The sequence below is a fragment of the Taudactylus pleione genome, unplaced genomic scaffold (assembly GCF_031769625.1).
Source record: "Taudactylus pleione unplaced genomic scaffold, aTauple2 ptg000006l, whole genome shotgun sequence".
Lineage (NCBI taxonomy): Eukaryota > Metazoa > Chordata > Amphibia > Anura > Myobatrachidae > Taudactylus > Taudactylus pleione.
In genome coordinates this window covers 4,948,049-4,969,187 of record NW_028284409.1, presented here as the reverse complement: position 1 = coordinate 4,969,187, position 21,139 = coordinate 4,948,049, and the positions used below count along the sequence as shown (strand labels likewise).

The 21,139-nt window shown below is 40.8% G+C and overlaps 1 protein-coding gene across 1 annotated transcript in view; it reads left to right on the top strand.

Moving 5' to 3' along the window:
* The window catches only part of SLC18B1 (solute carrier family 18 member B1), a 69,080-nt gene that overhangs the window by 26,287 nt on the left and 21,654 nt on the right, over window positions 1–21,139 (top strand). Inside the window, exons 7-10 of the mRNA XM_088451556.1 lie at window positions 1,410–1,546; window positions 3,658–3,759; window positions 7,933–8,024; window positions 16,670–16,765. Coding sequence (XP_088307682.1) covers window positions 1,410–1,546; window positions 3,658–3,759; window positions 7,933–8,024; window positions 16,670–16,765 — 427 coding nt within the window. The remainder of the gene's footprint in view (window positions 1–1,409; window positions 1,547–3,657; window positions 3,760–7,932; window positions 8,025–16,669; window positions 16,766–21,139) is intronic.

The window sequence follows — 21,139 nt, the reverse complement described above, 5'->3', positions numbered from 1 at the left end:
ACTACAACAGGGGGCATTGCATAAGGGGCACTACTACAGTGGGCATTGCAAGAGGGGCACTACTACTGGGGTCATTAAGGTGCATATTGGATGGAAAGGAATGTTCCTAGAGTGACGAGCAATGGTGGTGTTTCATGTTGACACTACCCATTTTTCAGTGGCCACGCCCCTATTGTAATGTGATCACGCCCACTTTTTAAGTGCGCATATACTTAGGGTGGGCTCCATTTTTTAACTTGCCCTGGGCTCCAAATACCCTAGTTACGCCACTGCACACCAGTCAGCCCAGGCTGGGGATCCCAGGGGAGGTGTGGTCCCCCCTCTCCTCGGTACCCAATGCCTGGGCTGAAGCCTGTGGCTATGTTCCGCACCCCTGGCTGGTAAGTGCTGAGTTCATGAGGTTAATAATGTTGTACAAACTATTATTGTCTTTTACATGGGGACTATAGGTCTCAGCAAGCCTCCCCCGCATGCTGGTACTTGTGGGACTATAAGTACCAGCATACGTGGCATTAAGGGCCTGCTGGTGCCTGTAGTGTTCCTGTAAAATACATATGATTGGCCTGTCTGTTAGTCAATTCTGGTTGCATTTTATTCCCTTATTTTTAAATCAGTGCCAAAGTTGGGGGGACCCTTGCATTTTTTGTCCCCTGTATTTTTAGGCCCAAGTTTTACGTCTTTACACCCATGATTATAATCACAATTCTTGGTAAATTCCGGTTTTATATTCTTATATTCTGTCGAAAGTACTTGCGAGTTTGGCCGATTGTGTATTTTTTTCTATTTGTGAGTTCACCAGTGTTTTGCAGATAGAATCAGGAAATCACACTCATGTTTGCCTTTAGTAAATCTTTGTGTTTGTAAAAATGGCAAAACACACCCGTGAATGCAACTAGGGCAAACGCTGAGCTTAGTAAATTTAGTCCATAGACATACAGTACCCATTGAAAGCGAAATGCATACCATTGCACACAAGTTCTAAATAGCCAGTAATGTGGCGCTTTCGACAAAAATACTTCGCAGGGAGGCCATGCATTTGCGACGGGTGCGTTCAGGGCCTACTCAACCTTCTTCTGTGTCACAGTTGGTCACTGTACTTAAGGTGGAATGGTAAAACATTCCACCTGCTGTTGTCCAGGAACTTGTGGACAGTTTGCCAAGAAGGGTGTCTGCAGTAATCACTGCATGTGGTTTACCTACAAAGTGCTAACATCAATAAAATCTCATTAATCTGTTTGCTGTCAGTGTCCAATCACTTTTGTCTACATAGTGTATATGTGTCTTGAAGTGATGTATAAATGTCTATGTGCTTTGGTTTGCTAAAGAACATTTTAAAAGTCAATATAATTGTCAAAAGACAAAAATGAAATGCTTATTGAATAACAATCCTATTTTATAATTCTCTGCAGATTCTGTACCTGGAAAAGACAGCTTTTGGACATTAGTCAAGCTGCCAAAGATTATGCTAATGTGTTTTACTATATTTTCATTGAGCTCATGTTTAGGATTTTTGGACCCAACCATGTCACTGTTTGTTATAGAAAAAGTAAGTATTTTGTACTGACTGCTACATTGGTGTATAATGAGATTACCTACTGTACCTTTTTGTCTTTTCATTTTTTTTTAATTTCATTAAAACTTTATACACATAAACACTGCAAAGCAGGGCCGGCTCGAGGCACATTCGTCCAGAGCGGTCGAACAAAGGTGCCACCCCATAGAGGGCGCACCCCTCCAACATCCCGATTTCAGCGGGACAGTCCCACATTTCTGGCACTGTTTCGATGTTCTAGCCATGGGCCTAAGTGTCCCGCTGGTGGTCGGGAGGTTGGGCACCTGGAGAAGCTGAATAAATGCTTTAGTTAAATTAGGGATGAATAAAAATGTCTGTAATGTGATTTTGAGTCATTTAAAAGCCACTTTTAAAAATGTATTAAAAAACACCTGTAACTGCCACCTGCAATGTTAAAACATCCGCCCCATCTATACAACACGCCCATATACCTGTCCCACATCTTTCAACCCATTATTCTGCACTTTGCAGATTATCACCCCATTATTAGCCAAATGAAACTAATTAAACACTTTTGATTGCCTAATTACTAATTAGAGGTGGTGTCCCAGGAGTTCAAAATGAAGTTCCAACATTTTACCTTAAAATAAGGTAAAATGTTGCAGATCTCGCAACTCTGGGGCTGTGAGAAAATAGCCGCCTTAAATCCTATTGTGCGCCTGATTGAATACCTAAAACCTAGCACGGCCACGTTAACTCGCAAATCAGGGAAACACGGCTAATTGGATATGCCCCTTTGTGAACTTCCATTGTGTTTTAACAATGCTCTGGTACAGGATCTTTGGATCAGTCCTGTGTATTTATTATCTCCCAGGACATATGAGGAATCAGAGGTTTTTGTTCACATTTTTAGCTGTATTCTGTATATACTCATATGGTAAATAAGACTACCTAAGAGAACATGATCAATAATTCCCTGCGGCTGTGCAATCCCATACAACTCTGAATCAGGTCCATAATGTAGACAATTAGGGGTAAATTTACTAAAGTGAGAGTTTTTAGAAGTGAGTTTTAGAAGTGATGCTGCCCATAGCAACCAATCAGATTCTACTTAACATTTAACTAGCACATTCTAGAAGATAATAGCTAGAATTTGATCGGTTGCTATGGGCAACATCACTTCTAAAACTCCCTTCTAAAAACTCTCACTTTAGTAAATTTACCCCTTAATATAATTGGCCTCTTTTATCAACGAGTTTTATCATTCACAATGAGTGATAAAACTCATTGCATATGATAATTGTGCTCCAGCCAATCAGCTCCCAACTGTAATCTGTTTGAAAAATGAGAGTTAAGAGCTGATTGGCTGGAGCACCATTTATCATACGCGACGAGTTTTATCACTCGTTGTGAATGATAAAACTCGATAAATGAGGCCGATAGACAGGATGAAATGTCGGCAGGGTCAAAATGTTGATTGTTAAAATGTAGACACAGTCAAAATATTAAATGTTGACAGGATCAAAGATATATAATATTTACTAAGGTGCGGGTTTTTAGTAGTGGAGATGTTGCCCATAACAACCAATCAGATTATAGCTATTATCTTCTAGAAGGTGCCAGATACACGTTAAGAAGAATCTGATTGGTTGCTATGGGCAACATCAGCAATTCTAAAACCCTGCACTTTAGTAAATATACCCCAAAATGTCTAAAAAAAGACAGCAAAAATTTTTTACAAAAGAAATATTGCAAATACTTTGTGATAAAATGATTTGGTGGTAACATGCATCAGAATAACTCCGCTTCAGTAACTGCTGTATTTGGAAGTTGTTCTTGCACTTGGATATTGGTAGACACTAATTAAACTAAATGTTCACCAGTGCCCTGGAGCACATGATGTCCCATAAGCACTGGAAGGAGGAAGGTAGGTGCCGGTGAAATATTCGGACATACCCTGTAACTTTCTATGTAGCGGAGTGCATCTCCTGACACCTGTAAGATTGAAAAGGGTTGTCTGGGCAGCGTCTGAGAAGCCATATCACCTTGCACACTGGTTAAGGGCCTGCAAATGCTTATTGATGATGAAGACAGATATCAAATAATAATTTCATTATGTTTTGTTTTTAACCACGTGATTCCAGTTTCATTTAAAAGTTGGATATGTTGGATTAGTATTTCTTGGACTCGCATTGGCATATTCTCTTAGTTCACCACTTCTTGGAGTGATAAGTGACAAGTTACCTGTAAGTAAAAATTCTACTAAAGATGTTTATGTAGCATTCATTACTTATGTATGTCTACGGTAGGTGTTTTAAAAATATATGCTTTTCTGATTTTCTTAATATTGTTATTTTTATAATTGACATAAATAAATTATCTTGTTGAAGGGAGGGCTGCATTTGACATGCAGTGTCATGATGTACGGAGGGTAATCACAGGAAGCTACAAAGTGAGATTTTGGTCATGAAAGAGGCACCGGCCACCTGAGTAAAAATTAAGTTAATATAACAGGGCCATTGTTTGAAAATAAACTTGAATAAAACTGAAACCTTTGTTCATTCACCAATTTAATGTAAAATAAAATCTGTTCTCCTTTTTCATTTGCAGTTAAATGGAGAATTATTTTTTTATGTAATGCAATGGGAAAAATAAATCAATCCATATTAGGTAATGTTTGATTTCTAGCTAGGACCTACCTGTCATTAAATATTTCTTACCTGAACTGACTAGGTCAATTTCCCATCACAAGTGATTCTCATGCTGTCTGCATGTTGTAGATTGTAGCATATTGTGGATGTTGATATTGTTAGTGAGTGTGCCAGAGTAGTGTAGGTTGTTCCATAAGGCCTCATTTAGAGGAGACTGTAAGCTTGCAGACTGAATGTAAACCCTCACATTTGACCACTAAATTGTGCATTAAAATATGCCAGCCATCATCAACTTGATGGCTAGTGTTTAAGTGAAAGTAACATAAACATATAGGTCCCTCCACCCCTTCAGAATGTCTTATTCCTTGTGTGCCACACTAGGTATAGGTTGTAACATACTTTTGTATTGAGTGGACAACAGTGTATATGATAGCAATGCATATAGCAGTGGCGCCCCTCCCGTGGTGTCACCTGGTGCGGGGAGGGACTCTGTGCGCGCGACAATGCCGCATGCCGCTGAAAAGGGGCGTGGCCTCATGGGACGGGGGCGTGGCCTCAATGCCACTGGAGGGTGGGTGCAGGAGGTGCCTTATTGCAGTGCCGTCTCCCTTACAGTGTCAGGAGCAGAGTGCTGCACTTAATGCTACAGTGCAGCACTCGGCTCCTGTCACTGAAGGAGAGTCTGCACCTTGGTGACACCCGGGTGCGGGCCGCACCCCCGCACTCCCCTTGTGACGCCACTGGCGTATAGATCAATGGTGATGGGGCCATCTCTCTTTGGTTGCAAGGCTCTGTTGATAAGTTCCAATCTGCATTGTCCGCACAAATACTGTTTGTTAGGAGCTTCGTGGATTGGGCTTCCATGGCTGATCAACTGCACACAAGCTTCAGCTCACCATGTGCAGTGCCAGTCTTGTTGAATACTGACTTTGACCTCATCAAACACCATTGAATGAATTGTAAAACCAGCTGTTAGCCTTTGTGGCAGAATGGATGCGGATTCCTGCTACCATATTCCAAGAGTGGAGGCTGTTATAGGAGCAATGGGGGACCAACTGAATATTAATGTCAGTGGTTATAGAGTGACATGTTCAACAAGTACATTCAGGTGTGATGTTGGGTGCTTACATACATTGTCCAAGTAGTGTTTTATACCCTATAAAAATATGTTCTCACCGACAAACAATCTGCCTTATACAGTACATACATACAGACACACATCCATACATTGTATTATACCCACATGCATTATATGTACATTTTTATTAGTATGGAGCTGTAGCACCCTGGGCCAACACCTCCTGGCCCTGGAGCACATGATGTCCCATAAGCACTGGAAGGAGGAAGGTTGGTGCCGGTGAAATATTCGGACATACCCTGTAACTTTCTATGTAGCGGAGTGCATCTCCTGACACCTGTAAGAGTGAAAAGGGTTGTCTGGGCAGCGTCTGAGAAGCCATATCACCTTGCACACTGGTTAAGGGCCTGCAAATGCTTATTGATGATGAAGACAGACATCAAAGTGATTAGGGGGTGGGCAGCTTCTAGTTATGCATACAATTCTGTTTATGGGCGAAGATACACATTTTTTACATGCGCAGAAAGTGGGAGCATCTGCAGTTCAGTTGCTTTGAACTACTGTACAATCAGGCTCAACACAAAATATGTTATACACATACATGAATTCACCTAACCTTATATATTCTCTTTGCTTATCAATGGAGAGGTCCAGCCAAGATCCATCAGACTCTGAATCGAACTGGAAATACACAAAACATTGTAAATTCTCCTCTGCGCATGCGCAGTCTGCTAAAATGTGCTATTTGCGGCCGTTTATGGAGCTGCGTGTGACTGATTATCAGGCTCAATATCAGCCTCCTTGTGACTCAGTATTAGGCCCCTTTTGTTTTGCTTAAAAATGGACAGAAAAGTATAATATATCTCTAAACAATGAAACACAATCACCAATTCGCATCAGAAGCACATTTACAAAGAGACAATCACAAGCAGTTTACAAGTACAAGTACAAGGGATCATCATCCTCTGTTTGAACCTGCCCCTATCCACCAGCAAATAATACAGCTTACTCAGGTTCATATACTACTTTCACCCGATTTACAATTGCATGAAAACACACTGACTGTACTCAGCCTATGTTAGAACAGCCCTGTCCCACCTATCTAAACATAAGCCTGTGTGTATCAGAATTATTAAATTCTGCATGATGTCATGAAAGATACGCTACCCTAGCTGAGACATTTGGATTCTATCGCAAGGTGAACAAAGCTGAATACTGTAGTGCAGTGGGTAGAGTGGAGCTTGATTTCCACCATTTGAGCACTAGGTCTTGTAGACATATGGAGAAGATAAAAACTGACAACAATCAGCAATCTATTAAGTCAACAAAAATTGCTACAACTTTAGCATCCCAGTTGTGGGACATAATAACCAGCTTGTTTCCTGTGAGTTTTTGGCTTAAATTAAAGCCGCACATAGCAAACCCAGAACAGAATACTTGCAATTGGTAGCATCAAGTCAGAAAGGTTTTTTTAATGAGTGTACTCTTATATTCTTTGTGCTGCTGAGGTTGGGGTGTTGGTTATGGGGAGAGTGTAACTCTGGGTGCTGTTGTGCTTGGGGTTTGGCCAAGGCGGGATGTAACTATGGGTCCTGGTGGCTCTCGCACACAGAATATTGGTATGCCGCATATCATTTTAATCAGCAGAAAATGTTTATGCATCCTATTCACATTGCTTTGCGAATAAGATACATTTGAAGGTAAAAAGTAGCATGTAAACATGCTCGGTGCTACCAAGTCGCGCAGTCCTCATGCGTTATGTTTAATGCCACTTGCAGTGCACAAAGGTAAGATGTATGTGGACACATCTGTATTATGTTTCTGCCTAGACTGGAGTTGGAAGAAATCAGGGTGTCAAAGAGTGTGGGTTCCTCCTGATTTTTCCATAACCAGTATAAGCATGGCACTATAGCTAGGTGGTAGCATGAGGTAATATTAATCCTTTTTTTACAAAAAAATGATAAACCCCAAACCCACTGCCCAGTTGGGGTGTTGGTCAGGGGTGAGTGTAACTCTGTGTACTGCTTAGTCAGAGTTGAGAGTAACTCTGAGTGCTGCTGATGTTTGAGTGTTGAGGGGAAATGTATATCTGGGTGCTGCTGAGGTTGGGGTGTTGATGGTGAGGGTATGTGTCTCTATGTGCTGCGTGGGGGTAAGCTTATTGGTAGGGGGAAAACACTATCTTGACTCCAGACATCTAGTATAAACTTACGCCGCTGTTCCCATGACTGTGGTATATTCACTACAGTGAATTGCTGTTATCAATCTGGTACATTATCATGCATGCACTATCAATATTTACTATATATGTTAATAAGGAGGCCCAGACCATGCACTATAGTAGTTATCTTCTCTGTGTCCTCTCTAATGATTAGCCAAGCCTTTGTGGTGGCTGGCCACACCCCCTCCTGTGAGTGATCACACCCCTTAAGCATGGGCCCCTACTATTGCATTCCCATGATGTGTCCTTCATGCCCTAGTCCAACACTAATTGTGTATTTTGCTTTGCCAGATTTGCAAAATGATTCTATATTATATTTCTCCCATGTGCCTACTGTGCTTATTGGTAAAGCCATTATCATGCAGAAATAAAAGGGTATACCGAATGTTATGTACAGTAATGCATTTGGAGAATTAACACAATGTAGAGATCATGCTTTTATAATGAGATCTGTTTTCTTTTTATCTAGGGGTTGAGAAAGTGGCTTCTTATCATTGGCAATCTAGGAACAGCAATGTGCTTTATTATGTTAGGACCAGTTCCTATATTTCACATTGAAAGGTACTATTATGTTTATAATATAGATCACATATATAATTTTTCTGTAGCTGCCCCAATTGGCAAACAAAAGTTTGAAAGGATAAACCCATCCTTAAATAATACTGTATATGCTATAAACCAAATATGTTCCAAAAAAGTGATTGTATTTGTGTTTTATTATTGTGATATCCATAAATACCTTTTGTAGACGCTTCTGTGTGTCCTATTAACAGTTTTCTGGCTTTGTATCTGTAACCCTTTGTATATTTTTATGATCCTATGCCAAACAGTAAATATACTCTGAGACTCAGTATTATGTTAAATTTCAGAAATACAATTTATTGGAGCATAATTGACAACAACAAAACAGAATGCATGTCAAAAGAATCAATTATAAGTGAATACTCAGCTTTTAAATGTGAAGAACTTTAAATATGTCCTTCATATCTGCAAATTATCCATCAATTCGTCTTGCAGAAGAATAGAGCACAAAAGAGACAAATTGTATTGCACAGGACAATACAATTCAGAAAATATATATTCAGTATTGACCGCACACATTAACAATTCTCTATCCGGATCATACGTGGGGGGTGCTACCACAGATTCAAAGAATGTACAAATGAGGAAAATAAATAAATAATCGGTATATGGTGCACAAAAAATAAAATATAACTTTTATTTTGTTATTTTAAAATAATTATTTGAATAATTCACAAAGTAGAGTGAAATTAAATGTAGTGTTAAAGTATAGTAAGAAATGTGTCAATAGTGTGAAAAGCATGTGATTAAAAATAAAAGAATATAAAACTCTTATGTAAACAAGTGTCTGTCAAGTAACTTTAATAATCGGATAGTCTCCAACTAATTGAAGTTGCTGTGCAAATCTCTCATCAGTGTATCATATTATAGCAACTATTTGTTGCATGTATCGAATTGTAGCTAATTGTAACAAATATAGCCAAGCCCATTGACATGAGTACCATTGACATGAGTACAATGGATTACAGCAAGTGCATTTTGCATTCCTCAATGCTTAAATATATTACAAGTGTTTTCTCAACAGATTTATAACCGCATATCTGGTGTTTAATACACTTACATCAAATCTGTTAAATAATATAGATCTCATAAGGTGTGTTGTCTTTATTTAATTTTATGAGGACCCACTACTGTAATCACAGACTTATTTAAAAGTAGATGGATTTATTATAGGTAGCAAAATTGCATTCAATGATCATCACCATGTATCTGATATGATAAATAGCCTGTGTCACTTGAATGGAGAGGATAGTAATTTTATTCCCTCCCCTCAACGTACAGTACATATATACTCTAGATTATCATTGTGTGCCTATTTAATATCCATGATTACGATTGTTACACATCTAGATGGATCAATAATATTTATTATATAAAACAAATCACTTTCTGAAATTCAAAATTACACTTCCACGATCACTTCTGACATGTATAATGGCTCAGATGTATATATACTTATTACACCACTGCAAGTTCATATGATTCTTACTCCATCCCCACTCCTCTATTGAGTACAAGTGAGGGCAGTAGTAACAACATGGAATAATGATCGTAGTAAATGAGACCAGTGATCCAGCTTATACCGAATATATCATACAACAAATATATCTAAGATCACACCAACATAAAAGACTTCATCAAATTAGATCAATAATGAGATGAGAATTCCAAATTAGGGAATTGATTTAACCCTTTATTATTAAAGTTACTTGACAGACACTTGTTTACATAAAAGAGTTTTATATTCTTTTATCTTATAATCACTTGCTTTTTCACTCTATTGACACATTTCTTACTATATTTTTAACAATATATTTAGCTCTGCTTTGTGCATTACTCAAATCATTATTTTAAAATAACAAAATAAAAGTTATATTTTATTATTTGTGCACCATATACAGATTCCTCTTTTTCTATCCACATTGCAGAAGAACTAAACTAAGATGTTCATGTCTCCCTGCCTTAGCTGAATTCCTATTAAACACAGCGAAGACCCCGTCATATATACTAAAGATTCTGCTTACAAAATTACTGTTTTCTGCTGATCTTGTTCTACAGATGTGTCCACATACTGTACATCTTTCCTCTGTGCATTACAAGTTGCGCTAAACATAATGTGTGAGCTAGGTGTGACTCAGTAGCACCGAGCATCTTTTCGGGCGACTTTTTACCTTCAAATGTGTCTTATTCACAAAGCAATGTGAATAGTACACACAAGCAGCTTCTGCTTATTAAAATGATATGTGGTGTGCCTATATTATTTGTGCAACTGCGGGTGTATCTGCATGAGAAATGCTACGTTACACTGTCAGTGTGCTTGTGCGTCCTATTTGCATCGATTTGTGAATAAGACACATTCAAATGTAAAAAGTTGCGCGAATAGATGTTTATCACTACCAAGTTACGTTGCGGCATTGCATGACTAGAAGAGCTGTTTAACGTGCAAGGAAGTAAATGGCATTTGGCTCATAATGCTTAGTGGGCCTTATTCATTACGAATTGCTATTGTGATTGCAGCTGCGAATATGCATGCAGGTCTGCTGCGAAAATATGCTACTGACTGCATTCACAAAGCTATTATTTAGACGCCCAAAGCCAGCATAGAGTAGCCCACTTCCGCTTTCGCACATTGGGAACATCGAGTAACATTGGCCCCTCACACACAATTACAACAGGTCTGACCGTACTCAGAAATTGCTAACCTCATCACACACAGTGAGTACTCAAGCTGCATATGCCGTCACAGTGACTAATTTATGCAAGCTCATGCAACGGCATTCAAACAAACTGGCATGCCTGCATTTCTCCGAACCACTCCTCCATCACTACCCCCCAACGCTGACATCCCATCCCTCTATCTGCAATGGCATTGTATCTATGTAGGTCTAATGCACAGCAATCGCAATGCTAACTTGCACACGCGCAATGCGATGCATGCACAGTACACGATAATCTGACATCTGAGTATGTTATCGCAATAGCGATCCATGCTGAATCAGTCCCAGTGTGCCCACTCTGTTATAGACAACACCTGTCTTATCTTCAAGGTTTGTTTGACGATCTGTTACACATATAAGGACTCTGTACAGACTCATACAAGTCGATGTAGAAATGATCAGTTACCATTTAACCTACTGGTGACAGTATTTCTTCAAAATACATTTCTAGTAGGACAGCCTGCAATGACAGAACTACTCTGGGGCTGATTCAGACCCGCTCGCGAGCGCAGGATGCTCGCAAGCGGGTCGATGGTGCCCGAATGCGCATGCGCACGACGGAGGGAGCTCTGCTGTCGATGGTGAGTGACAGCACGCCGCCTTTGGTGGGCGTGCCGGGGGCGTGGCTGCCAGACGGAGGCGTTCCCATGGGAACGCCTACCGTCTGAGTCCGGCCCCACTGACATCAGTAGTGATGTCAGTGGGAGTGATTTTGGCTCTGATAGAGCCAAAATCACTCCGGGGCTTGCGGCAGCGAGACCCTGACCATCGCGATCATCATCATGGACGCTCGCTATAGCTGTGGGTGGTAACCCACAGCTATGCGAGCGTCCAAGAGGCCGCTCCATTTTTAGGTTGGAGGGCACTGATTCAGAGCGAGCGCTCTGGTCTGAGCGTCCGGCTCTGAATCAGGCCCTCTGTGTGTCCTGCTATAATTGTAGTATAGGACTTTAAACTTGAATCAAAGGTAAAAGTGGCTTTGTCCACTCATGCCTCTGTTGCTGGAGTCATGGCTGTGACAATTTGCAAATGCTAGTTTTAGTGTTCCCTTGGTGTAGTAGCCTGCATCTGAATAAGCAAACACTGAAACACCCACTTTTAGCATCTCTATTTGCTGTAACATCCTTGACATGCCACCATTATCACACCATTGCATGCACCATCGACACTTGCACCAGCATCGGCACTGCACAGGTGCAGTTTCTCCATCTGAACATGGTCAGTTACATTGCAGAAGAACTAGGCTAAGATGTTCATGTCTCCCTGCATTAGCCGAATTCCGATTAAACGCAACTACTGTTTTCTGTTGATCTTATTCTACAGATGTGTCCACATACATCTTTCCTCCGTACACTACAAATTGCACTAAACATAACGTGTGAGCTCCGTGTCTTTTCATGCTACTTTTTACCTTTAAATGCATTGTATTCGCAAAGCGATGTGGCTACCGCCCTCCGTCTGAGAACACAATCACTTTCACTGACACTCCCGTGACACTCCCGTAATGAGACAAATTGTATTTTGCATTCTCTTCAGGTCACCTCCCAGTCAACGCCCACCACTTTGCCGTCCCATTTTTGATACCACCTGCCACGATCTCAACACCTTCTTTGTGTGTATGCTCTGTGTAACGCATGCATTGTAGGGTTTTTCAGGACCTTTTGCACACGCGCAGAAGCAAATAATTGGACGGCATTGTGTTTGAATTCTGTGCACCTATGAATCACGGCCTGCATGTACAAATATGCATAAAGTCCATAAGAAGCCAGCATACTTTAGCCCTCATTCAGAGCTGGACGCTCTGAGCAGAGCGCTCGCTCTGAATGAGGGCCGTCCTCCATAAAAATGGAGCGTCCTCCTGGACGCTCGTATAGCTGTGGATCACCACCCACAGCCTATACGAGCGTGCAGGTTGATGGTCGCGATGGTCTTGACCATCGCGACCATCGCCACTGCGAGCCGGAGCCTGCGGTTGAGTTTCTCAACCGCAAGGCCAGGAGTGATTTTGGCTCTGTCAGAGCCAAAATCACTCCCACTGACATCACTAGTGATGTCAGTGGGCCGGCTTCTGACGGTAGGCGTTGCCTTGGGAACGCCCCCGTCTGGGAGGCACGCCCACCAAAGGGGGCGTGCTGTCAATCAACATCGACAGCACGCCCCCTTTGATCAGACACGACGAGCGAAGGAAAGTCCTTCGCTCGTCGCGTCTGGCGCATGCGCACGATGGAGCTCCCTCCGTCGTGTGCATGCTCAGTGCACACCATCGACCCACTTGCGAGCGGACAGCCGCTCGCGAGTGGGTCTGAATCAGGCCCTTTGTCTATTCTTTGTGACAAATCTTGTCTCATTGATTGGACTCCAGGTTAACTAACTCCAGACGCCAGTTACATTTTATTTAGCCGTCATTGGCCTAGGTTTCCAACCTTTTTCTTTGAATGTTAAGTATATGTGTTCGATATATACAAGAAAAGTACTGTAATTTCTGTGCTATATAGTTTAAGCAGACCATGTTTGTTTTTGTGACTTGGATAAAAATCAAATCACATTTTATGACCAATTTATGTAGAAATCTAGGTAATTCTAAAGGGTTCACATACTTTTTCTTACCATTGTATTTAAAGTTTAGTCCATAAATAGCCAAATATAGGCATAAACAGAATTTGTTATTCATAAAAAGTCCTAATGAGGAGTAAATTGTGATTCATGTGTCATTTCTAATTTGTTGGTACAGTAGTCAAACAATATTGATACAAGTTAAGATGAGTTAAGATGAGAGTTTATTCCAGTAATGTAAAAATTATCTTGATCACTTTCATAAAGTTACCAAATGAGGTTTTAAAAAAGCTGTATAAGTATTTTCAGTATAAGTATAATCCGTTGTACAATTAATGCAGAAGCAGATTATATCAAAGAGTCATGATATCATCAGCTGATTTGGGGCCTATTGTCACTTTAACATACTACAGTATACTGAAGTACCAAAATCGTGGGATAGATGCCTAGTAACATGTAGAACCACCTTTAGCCCGGAGAAGTGCAGCTACTCAACATGGCATCCATTCCACAAGTGGATGGAAGACCTCTGGAGAGATGTTGACCCATGCCCTCTGAATAGCTTCCCACAGCTTCCTCATATTTGTAGGTTCAGGATCTTGGGTGCAAATGGACCGTTTCACCACATTCCATAAATGCTCGATTGGGTTCATGGCGGTTGAACTTATAAAGGGAAGGAGTATAGTTTGCAAAAGGGCTGTCAGGGTTCAGCCTAAGATCGGCCTCTCTCATCTCCTTGCCAGCTTCCCCTGACTTCCTTGCGGTCAGACGTCTGGTGCAGTGATGGATGTGGGGCTGAGTATTCTGCCTTAGGTGCTTTTTGTGAACGTCCATGGTCGGCTGTGTGTGCTGGGGATCGGAGTTTCCATCATGGGCGCCACCATGACAGTTCCTCTCATGTGACAGTACTCCTAACCTATGGTAGCATGATTTCAGTCAGCTGATGCTGTGCTCCAGTAATCTGCTACCCCTGGGTATAAATCCGCCTCCAGAACTCCAGGAAGTTGCTGTTCAACTTCTTCTTCTCTGTTCCAGTGATACCAGCGTTGCTCTGTGCTAATCTTTCAGAGAGTTACTTCAGCCTGTTCACAGTTCTCCAGTTTCCAGTATTAGCTTCCAAGCTATTCTTAGTCTGAGAGTAGTTCTCTCCCAGTATCCAGACTGTTTTGTTTTCTATGTCTGTGTGTCTTTGTATATGTGCTGCTAGTATTGCAGCTTCCTTGTGTCACTGAGGTGTCAGATTATCTGCTGGTATTAATTAGCCCACAGCTGGACCTCCCAGCATATATCTGTGTCAATCTGCCCTGTGTCTTGTCAGTGCAAATCTGCACTTGCATTTAGCACTCTCCTAGGGTATGCCTGACTTCTCTTTGTGTCTTGTCTCTGCCAATCATTTCCAGCATTCCCATATATTCCCTGAGTCCACTCTGCTCTTGTCTGTGCAATCTCCAGTATATGTCTGTGTTCTTTGCTCAGTGTCTTGTCTCTGGTAATCAGCTCCAATCATTTCCAGCATTTCCATATATTCCCTGAGTCCACTCTGCTCTTGTCTGTGCAATCTCCAGTATATGTCTGTGTTCTTTGCTCAGTGTCTTGTCTCTGGTAATCAGCTCTAATCATTTCTAGCATTCCCATATATTCCCTGAGTCCACTCTGCTCTTGCCTTTGGAATCCCCAGTATATGTCTGTGTTTTTCTGCATACTTAAGTGTTTCCAGTCCATGCCTGTGTTATAGCATTCAGTTCCATTTCCAGAGTTCATTCATTCCATTCACCTCCAGTGCTATTGCATTCATTATAGTTTATGGTCTTCTGCCATTCCCAGGTACCTGTCCAGAGGGCCGCGACCTGCTCACTTGGTGCAGCTGAAAACCAAATCCCAATTGGAGGGGTCACTGGAGAAAACCAACAAGTGAGTTAGACTCCGCGCCTCTGGGCAGGTATAGCCAAACCTGGGTTTGGCTGCAACTAGGAGACCTAGTCTAGTCACTCCCCTAGTCACCCGAACCCCTCGGCTCACCGTCCTCCACAGAGGAATTCTTGCACTGGATTGTGACAAGGGCAACATGTTTTTGTGGAGTCCTGGATTGTATGATGAAAATAGAAATGTTCTACCAGAAATATAGCGTCCACATCAGTTCTAGTCTTTGGCACTGGATGTTTTTTGATCTCCATCCACATCAGTACTCCTGCAATGTCATGGAGTTTATCAGTCTATCATATCCACATGTTTCCTGTAACATTCACTAATGCTTATAGCTCAGATTTTAAGTACAGATGTGAAATGTTATCCGAGCATTGTGTCCTGACTTCATGGGATATAATGTAGAGTTCTGGAGCCATAACCTAAGTAACAATTCCTCATTGACTGTAACTAGAAATTGATAACCCACGCCCCTTTGCCATGTGTTGTACAAAGCTCGGTGCATTTTCATTTGCTGATTTTTTTAAAATTCAGTCTCCTGATTTCCCTGAATTCCGAATTCATCATGAAGGACATATTCATTGCAATTGTCTTAGAAAATGTAACGTGTGACATTTTATATACTGAGAAATTCCAAATAAAAATTCCTATATATGTAATATGTCTCCTGAAACCAATTCAATCGGTTTCAGGCAAATTGTTGGATTTGCGAGTTCAAGCAAAAAACAAACAAACACCAATATGACTGCATTCCAAAACATTTTCCACTTATTCCTATTGCTCCTGGGTCCTTTCATTCAGATGGTGGAATCCAAAATAGAGAAAGCTTTACCCAATCACAACAAAATACCCTGTTTCTGCAATGTGCAAGTCACAGACAGTTATGCAGCTGTGTTTGTTTCCTTTTAGAAGCATCATGTTTAAGGCTAGACGAATATAAAACCTTTCCACATCCAAACACGATACTGATTTTGCGATTCGAGGTGGAATTTGCCAAACAGGATTCTTAGTAAATCCATGATTTGTATCTGTGTCAATGTTAAGGGTTCAAGGTTTTGTCCGATGGTGCATTGTGTCGATTTGAGTAATGGTTGAGGTGTGATTTGTGGTTTAGTAAATTCCCTATTTGCAAAAGCGCACCGAAATCTCCAAAAAATACCAAATCGACCAAACACGGTTCATAGTAAATTTACCCCAAGGCCGACAGTTTTCTAAACTCACAGTTCACCTGTTATCAGCTGCTAACTACTAGTAAGTTACTACTATGTCAAGAGTTAATTAATTATTTATAGCCAAAATAAGTCAGTAAAAACTAACTATTCAACATGTGGGAATAATAAATTGCGGAGTAATAAACAAGATAGTATTGTATTTGTATGGAATGCAAATCATCTGTATTTTGTGACTCAGCAACATCTTTTTGTTTTGCAGTAAGCTCTGGCTGTTTATTCTGGTTCTGCTTTTGGATGGACTTTGTATTGGACTAACCGCTATGCCAGTGTATCCAGAAATGCTTAGCTGTGCATAGTAAGTATGTGGTCTGTTATTCATCATGTTTTTATATATAATGTTCAGTTTGTAATAATAAACATTTGTTACAGAAAGATAACATCATAAGGGATATCCAGTTTTATATATTAACAAGTACTGCACCCTCTAATCAGATCTGTTGACATTTCTTCCCCTTTTCTTAGGACGAGGACATACTGTAGTATAGTAGTAGGGGCTTTGCAGACAGAAACTCAGACAATCTGTTGGTTAAAGTGGGAGATGATTATTAAAAACTGTATAATAATGGGCAAACTTATTTAGTTGTTATTTAGATCGTCAGATAATAATTGTGTGCGATCATAACCAATTATATGACTTTGACAGTCCACCCTTTGATAGCAAACATAAACTATCACTTTCTATTCCTAACCTACTTAGCCATGCATAATAAATTATTATTCAATGTTCTAGACGGTGTGACACAATTTGGTCACTAAACCATCAATAATGTGTTTCAAGAAAAGGATAAAGCAACCCTTATATGCACTCAGCGGATCTATAGGGGACCATTGGTAAGATGTGGGACCTCATCGAACCTATAAAGAAAGTTTTTACAATATTTTATCCTACATGACCAAGCCTGTTCATATGTTCTTTATCTGATGGCACATTCAATTTCAGGATTGTAATACAGTTCTTCAGTAACCTTAGTACCCATATCACCACCACTCACCACCATCATGATCTAATTTTCACGATTAACCTTGGTGTTACATTTTCCACATTTTACCACAGTAAGAACACATCTGACACATAAGCCAATTACTAAGATGACAACAAGTATGAGAATAAGAAGCTTACCTACACTAGCAACCATGTCCTGTACCCACTCTCCCAGACCGGCGAACCATTTGACATTGTTTAACCATGAGAACCATTTCTCTACCTTCACCTCAGTCCCATACAAGGAAGTATTATGGTCCTTCCGATATTCCCACTTCAGTTGTAGGATTTCATCCATTTTCCGGTCTATCACCTCTTTGGGGTCATCAGTATTATTGGTGATATATGTGCAACACTTGACACCAAATTGGGTGGCCAAAGTCACACAATATCCACCAGTAACAGCTGTCAGGTAATTCAACAATAACCTATGTTGTACCAATTCCTTTTTATAAGCCTGTAGCTCCCTACCCGCATACTTGAAAGTGTCATCTTACATCTCGGTGATGTTGTCTATTAATTTAGTCAGGTCTTGGATGTATCTATAATTTTAAGTTCCCCGAGTGATCCTGGTGGGATCTAATGCTACCATAATTTGGAAGCCGTTTGTTTCACTAATCATCTGTGTGGCTATATGTTCTTCACCAGGGATCATACTTCTTTTGTCACGATGTTCATAGTGTGTGTGTATGTATGGAGGTGGTGCAGTTTTATGGACACCAATCATTTCATCATGTGTAAGGGTCATGATTTCTGGTAATACCCTTCCAAGATAACATAAACTTTCAGAGCTTGGAGAGAGCCACTTGTACGCTTTCCTTCCGCATATAAAATACACATCATCTGGGAGAATTTAAGGAATAGAATGCATCATTATCATCGAACACATTATTCTTACAAAGAATCCTGCTCCCAGTTCTGCCATTTGACTGGTACACATTTCTGTTTGTATAACATTTGCACAGTACCCTAGTGATACTCTGCCAACCATTACTGTCTCGTATCTATGTGTGTACCTATACCAGAAGTATCTCCCACTTGCAATAATACTGCGTACAAGTTCCGAATTGATAGACTCCCAATTTCCTGGTTTGTTAAAATTTGTGATATTAAAGCATACCAGGGATCTATCTACCTGGTACAGGTGGAGCCTAAGACTAGGGGGTTTGGATACATTAAATTTCTTGTCCGCCGTTCTTCCCCCATGTAATTGAAGTACCTCTGCTAACTTCAATGGGTATGGCACTAATCCTGATTTACTCTGTCGTTGAGATTACTCTTGGACTGGCATTGTTGGATGCATTTATCATCAACTAGGGGCCCACAGTACTCACAAATACAATATTCATCAGACAATAACCCCTCACACTGTCTCCGAGTTTCATGACTAACAGATCTCTTAACCATTCCTGTACTGAGTTCGACCATATACCGCCCTGATTGTTTTATCGTTCTCTCTCTAAGACACCAAAGAGCCCCAAAATCATGTACTACCCCGAAGGCATACCTAGAGTCAGTGTAGATATTAGCGGATTTACCTTCTGCCAGCTCACGTGCTCCTAAATGCCACCAGTTCAGCCACCTGTGCTGAGTGAGGTGAACCAAGTGGTTCAGCTTCTACAACATGCTCGTCATTTACAACAGCATAACCTGTGAATAATTCTCCTGTGTCCGCCTGCCTGTGACAACTCCCATCTGTGTAAAATGTCAAATCTACATTTTCTAATGGTGTATCACGTATGTCTGGTCTTGCAGTAAAAGTCTGATTCAAATACTCCATACAATCATGTGTGTCAGTATACCTGCAAAACTCACCTTCAGCCAGAGACTCACCTTCCTAAGTATGTTGCTGGATTTACCTTGCTGAAGAGACATGTCTGGTTTGGGCAGAATTCAACAAAGCAGATACTACATGTGGTGTATAGACAGTTGTATCATGCCCTAATACTACTTCCTCGCTCTTATTTACCAGAAGAGCAGTTGCAGCTACACTTCTTAAACACGTTGGGAGTGTTTTTGCTACAGTGTCCAATTGTGCACTGTAGTATGCTACAGGTCTGCTAGCATCACCATGTTTCTGTCTGAGGACACCTGCTTCGCAGCCATCAGCTTCCGTACAAAATAACTCAAAGGGTTTTTCATAATCTGGTATTCCCAGGGCAGGTGCTCTTGTTAGACTATCCTTAAGGTTAAGGAAAGCCTGCTCTGTGTCCTCAGTGTGTATGACACGGTCGGGTTTTGAGGATGAAACTAATTCCTGCAATGGTAATGCTAAAATAGAAAAACCTGGGATCCACGCCCTGCAGTATCCACACATGCCCAAGAAGGTACGGATTTGCTGTTGGTTTTGTGGCAGTGTCATGGTCTGTATGGCCTGTATTCTGTCAGTTGTCAAATGTCATAGCCCCTGGGTTAGACAGTGTCCCACGTATTTAACCTTAGTCTGGCATGGCTGTAATTTGTCCTTTGCAACCTTGTGCCCTGTTTATGACAGATGAAGCAACAACAGTTTAGTATCATTTAAACATGACATAAACGAATCAGAGCACAACAGCAAATCATCTACATATTGAATGAGGACAGACCCATTGCTTGGTTGAAAAGATTGCAAACAGTCATGTAAAGCCTGAGAGAAAATACTGAGGATATCTATGAAACCCTGGGACAATCGTGTCCATGTATATTGTACCCCTCTGTAGGAAAATGCAAACAGATGTTGACAGTCAGGGTGAAGAGGAACAGAGAAGAAAGCAGAACTTAAATAATGACAGTAAAATAAGTTCTTGACCCCTAGCACTGACTATCATCCTCCAGCAAAGCATTTTCTGTCACTGTGTGAGAGGGTAACTGTTGGAAATTTCCTGAATCTTGTGAGTGCCCTCTCTGAGTGTATCTATGTTCTCTTCTTATGTGGCCCCTGATTTCTCGATCTACAGTACCTTTTTATGTGTCCGTTTTAATTACAATTATAACTCTTTACTGTTTTATGTGTATTGTAAGTTTGTGTCCGTGTATATGCTTCCTGTAGAGCCTGAATGCTCGCTGCCATTAACTTCTCACTCTGTGCCTCTTTCTTCCTGTTAATGTTCTTATCATGTTCTATGGCAGACTCTGTAAGTGCCGCTACAGTAATTCCTCTCCAGTTAGGTAGAGAGGTTTGCACCCTGGTCTTTAGATTATCATTGAGACCATCCATTAGTACCGTAACAACTACTTCCTTGTGCTGTACATTATTTTTAATATCTGCTATCCCAGTGTACTGGGTTATTGCTAGCAGTGCTCGGGCAAAATAATCTGATGCCAATTCACTATCCTTTTGTTTAATAGTGAAGATTTTACTCCAGTTCACTACCACTGGAAAATATATAGCCAACTGCATGATTATACGTTTTACCACTACCTGGTTATCCTCATCCGTTACGGATTCATCCTCCTCCAATACACAATCCTTAATAAACTTTTGTACATCAGTATTGGAAGGGAGACAGCCTCCTAACACCACTCGCCGAGCTTTATTAGTTGGCTCATGTGCATTACCTAAATCTTTAATACATTTCTGGCATTTGGATAACTCTTTCCTAGGGTCTGGAAAATCTGACATTATTGAATGTAATTCTGCTCTCGTCCATGGACAGTGCATTACTACATTCCTTATGGGAACTATGCCATCTTTATCCAGTTTCCCTT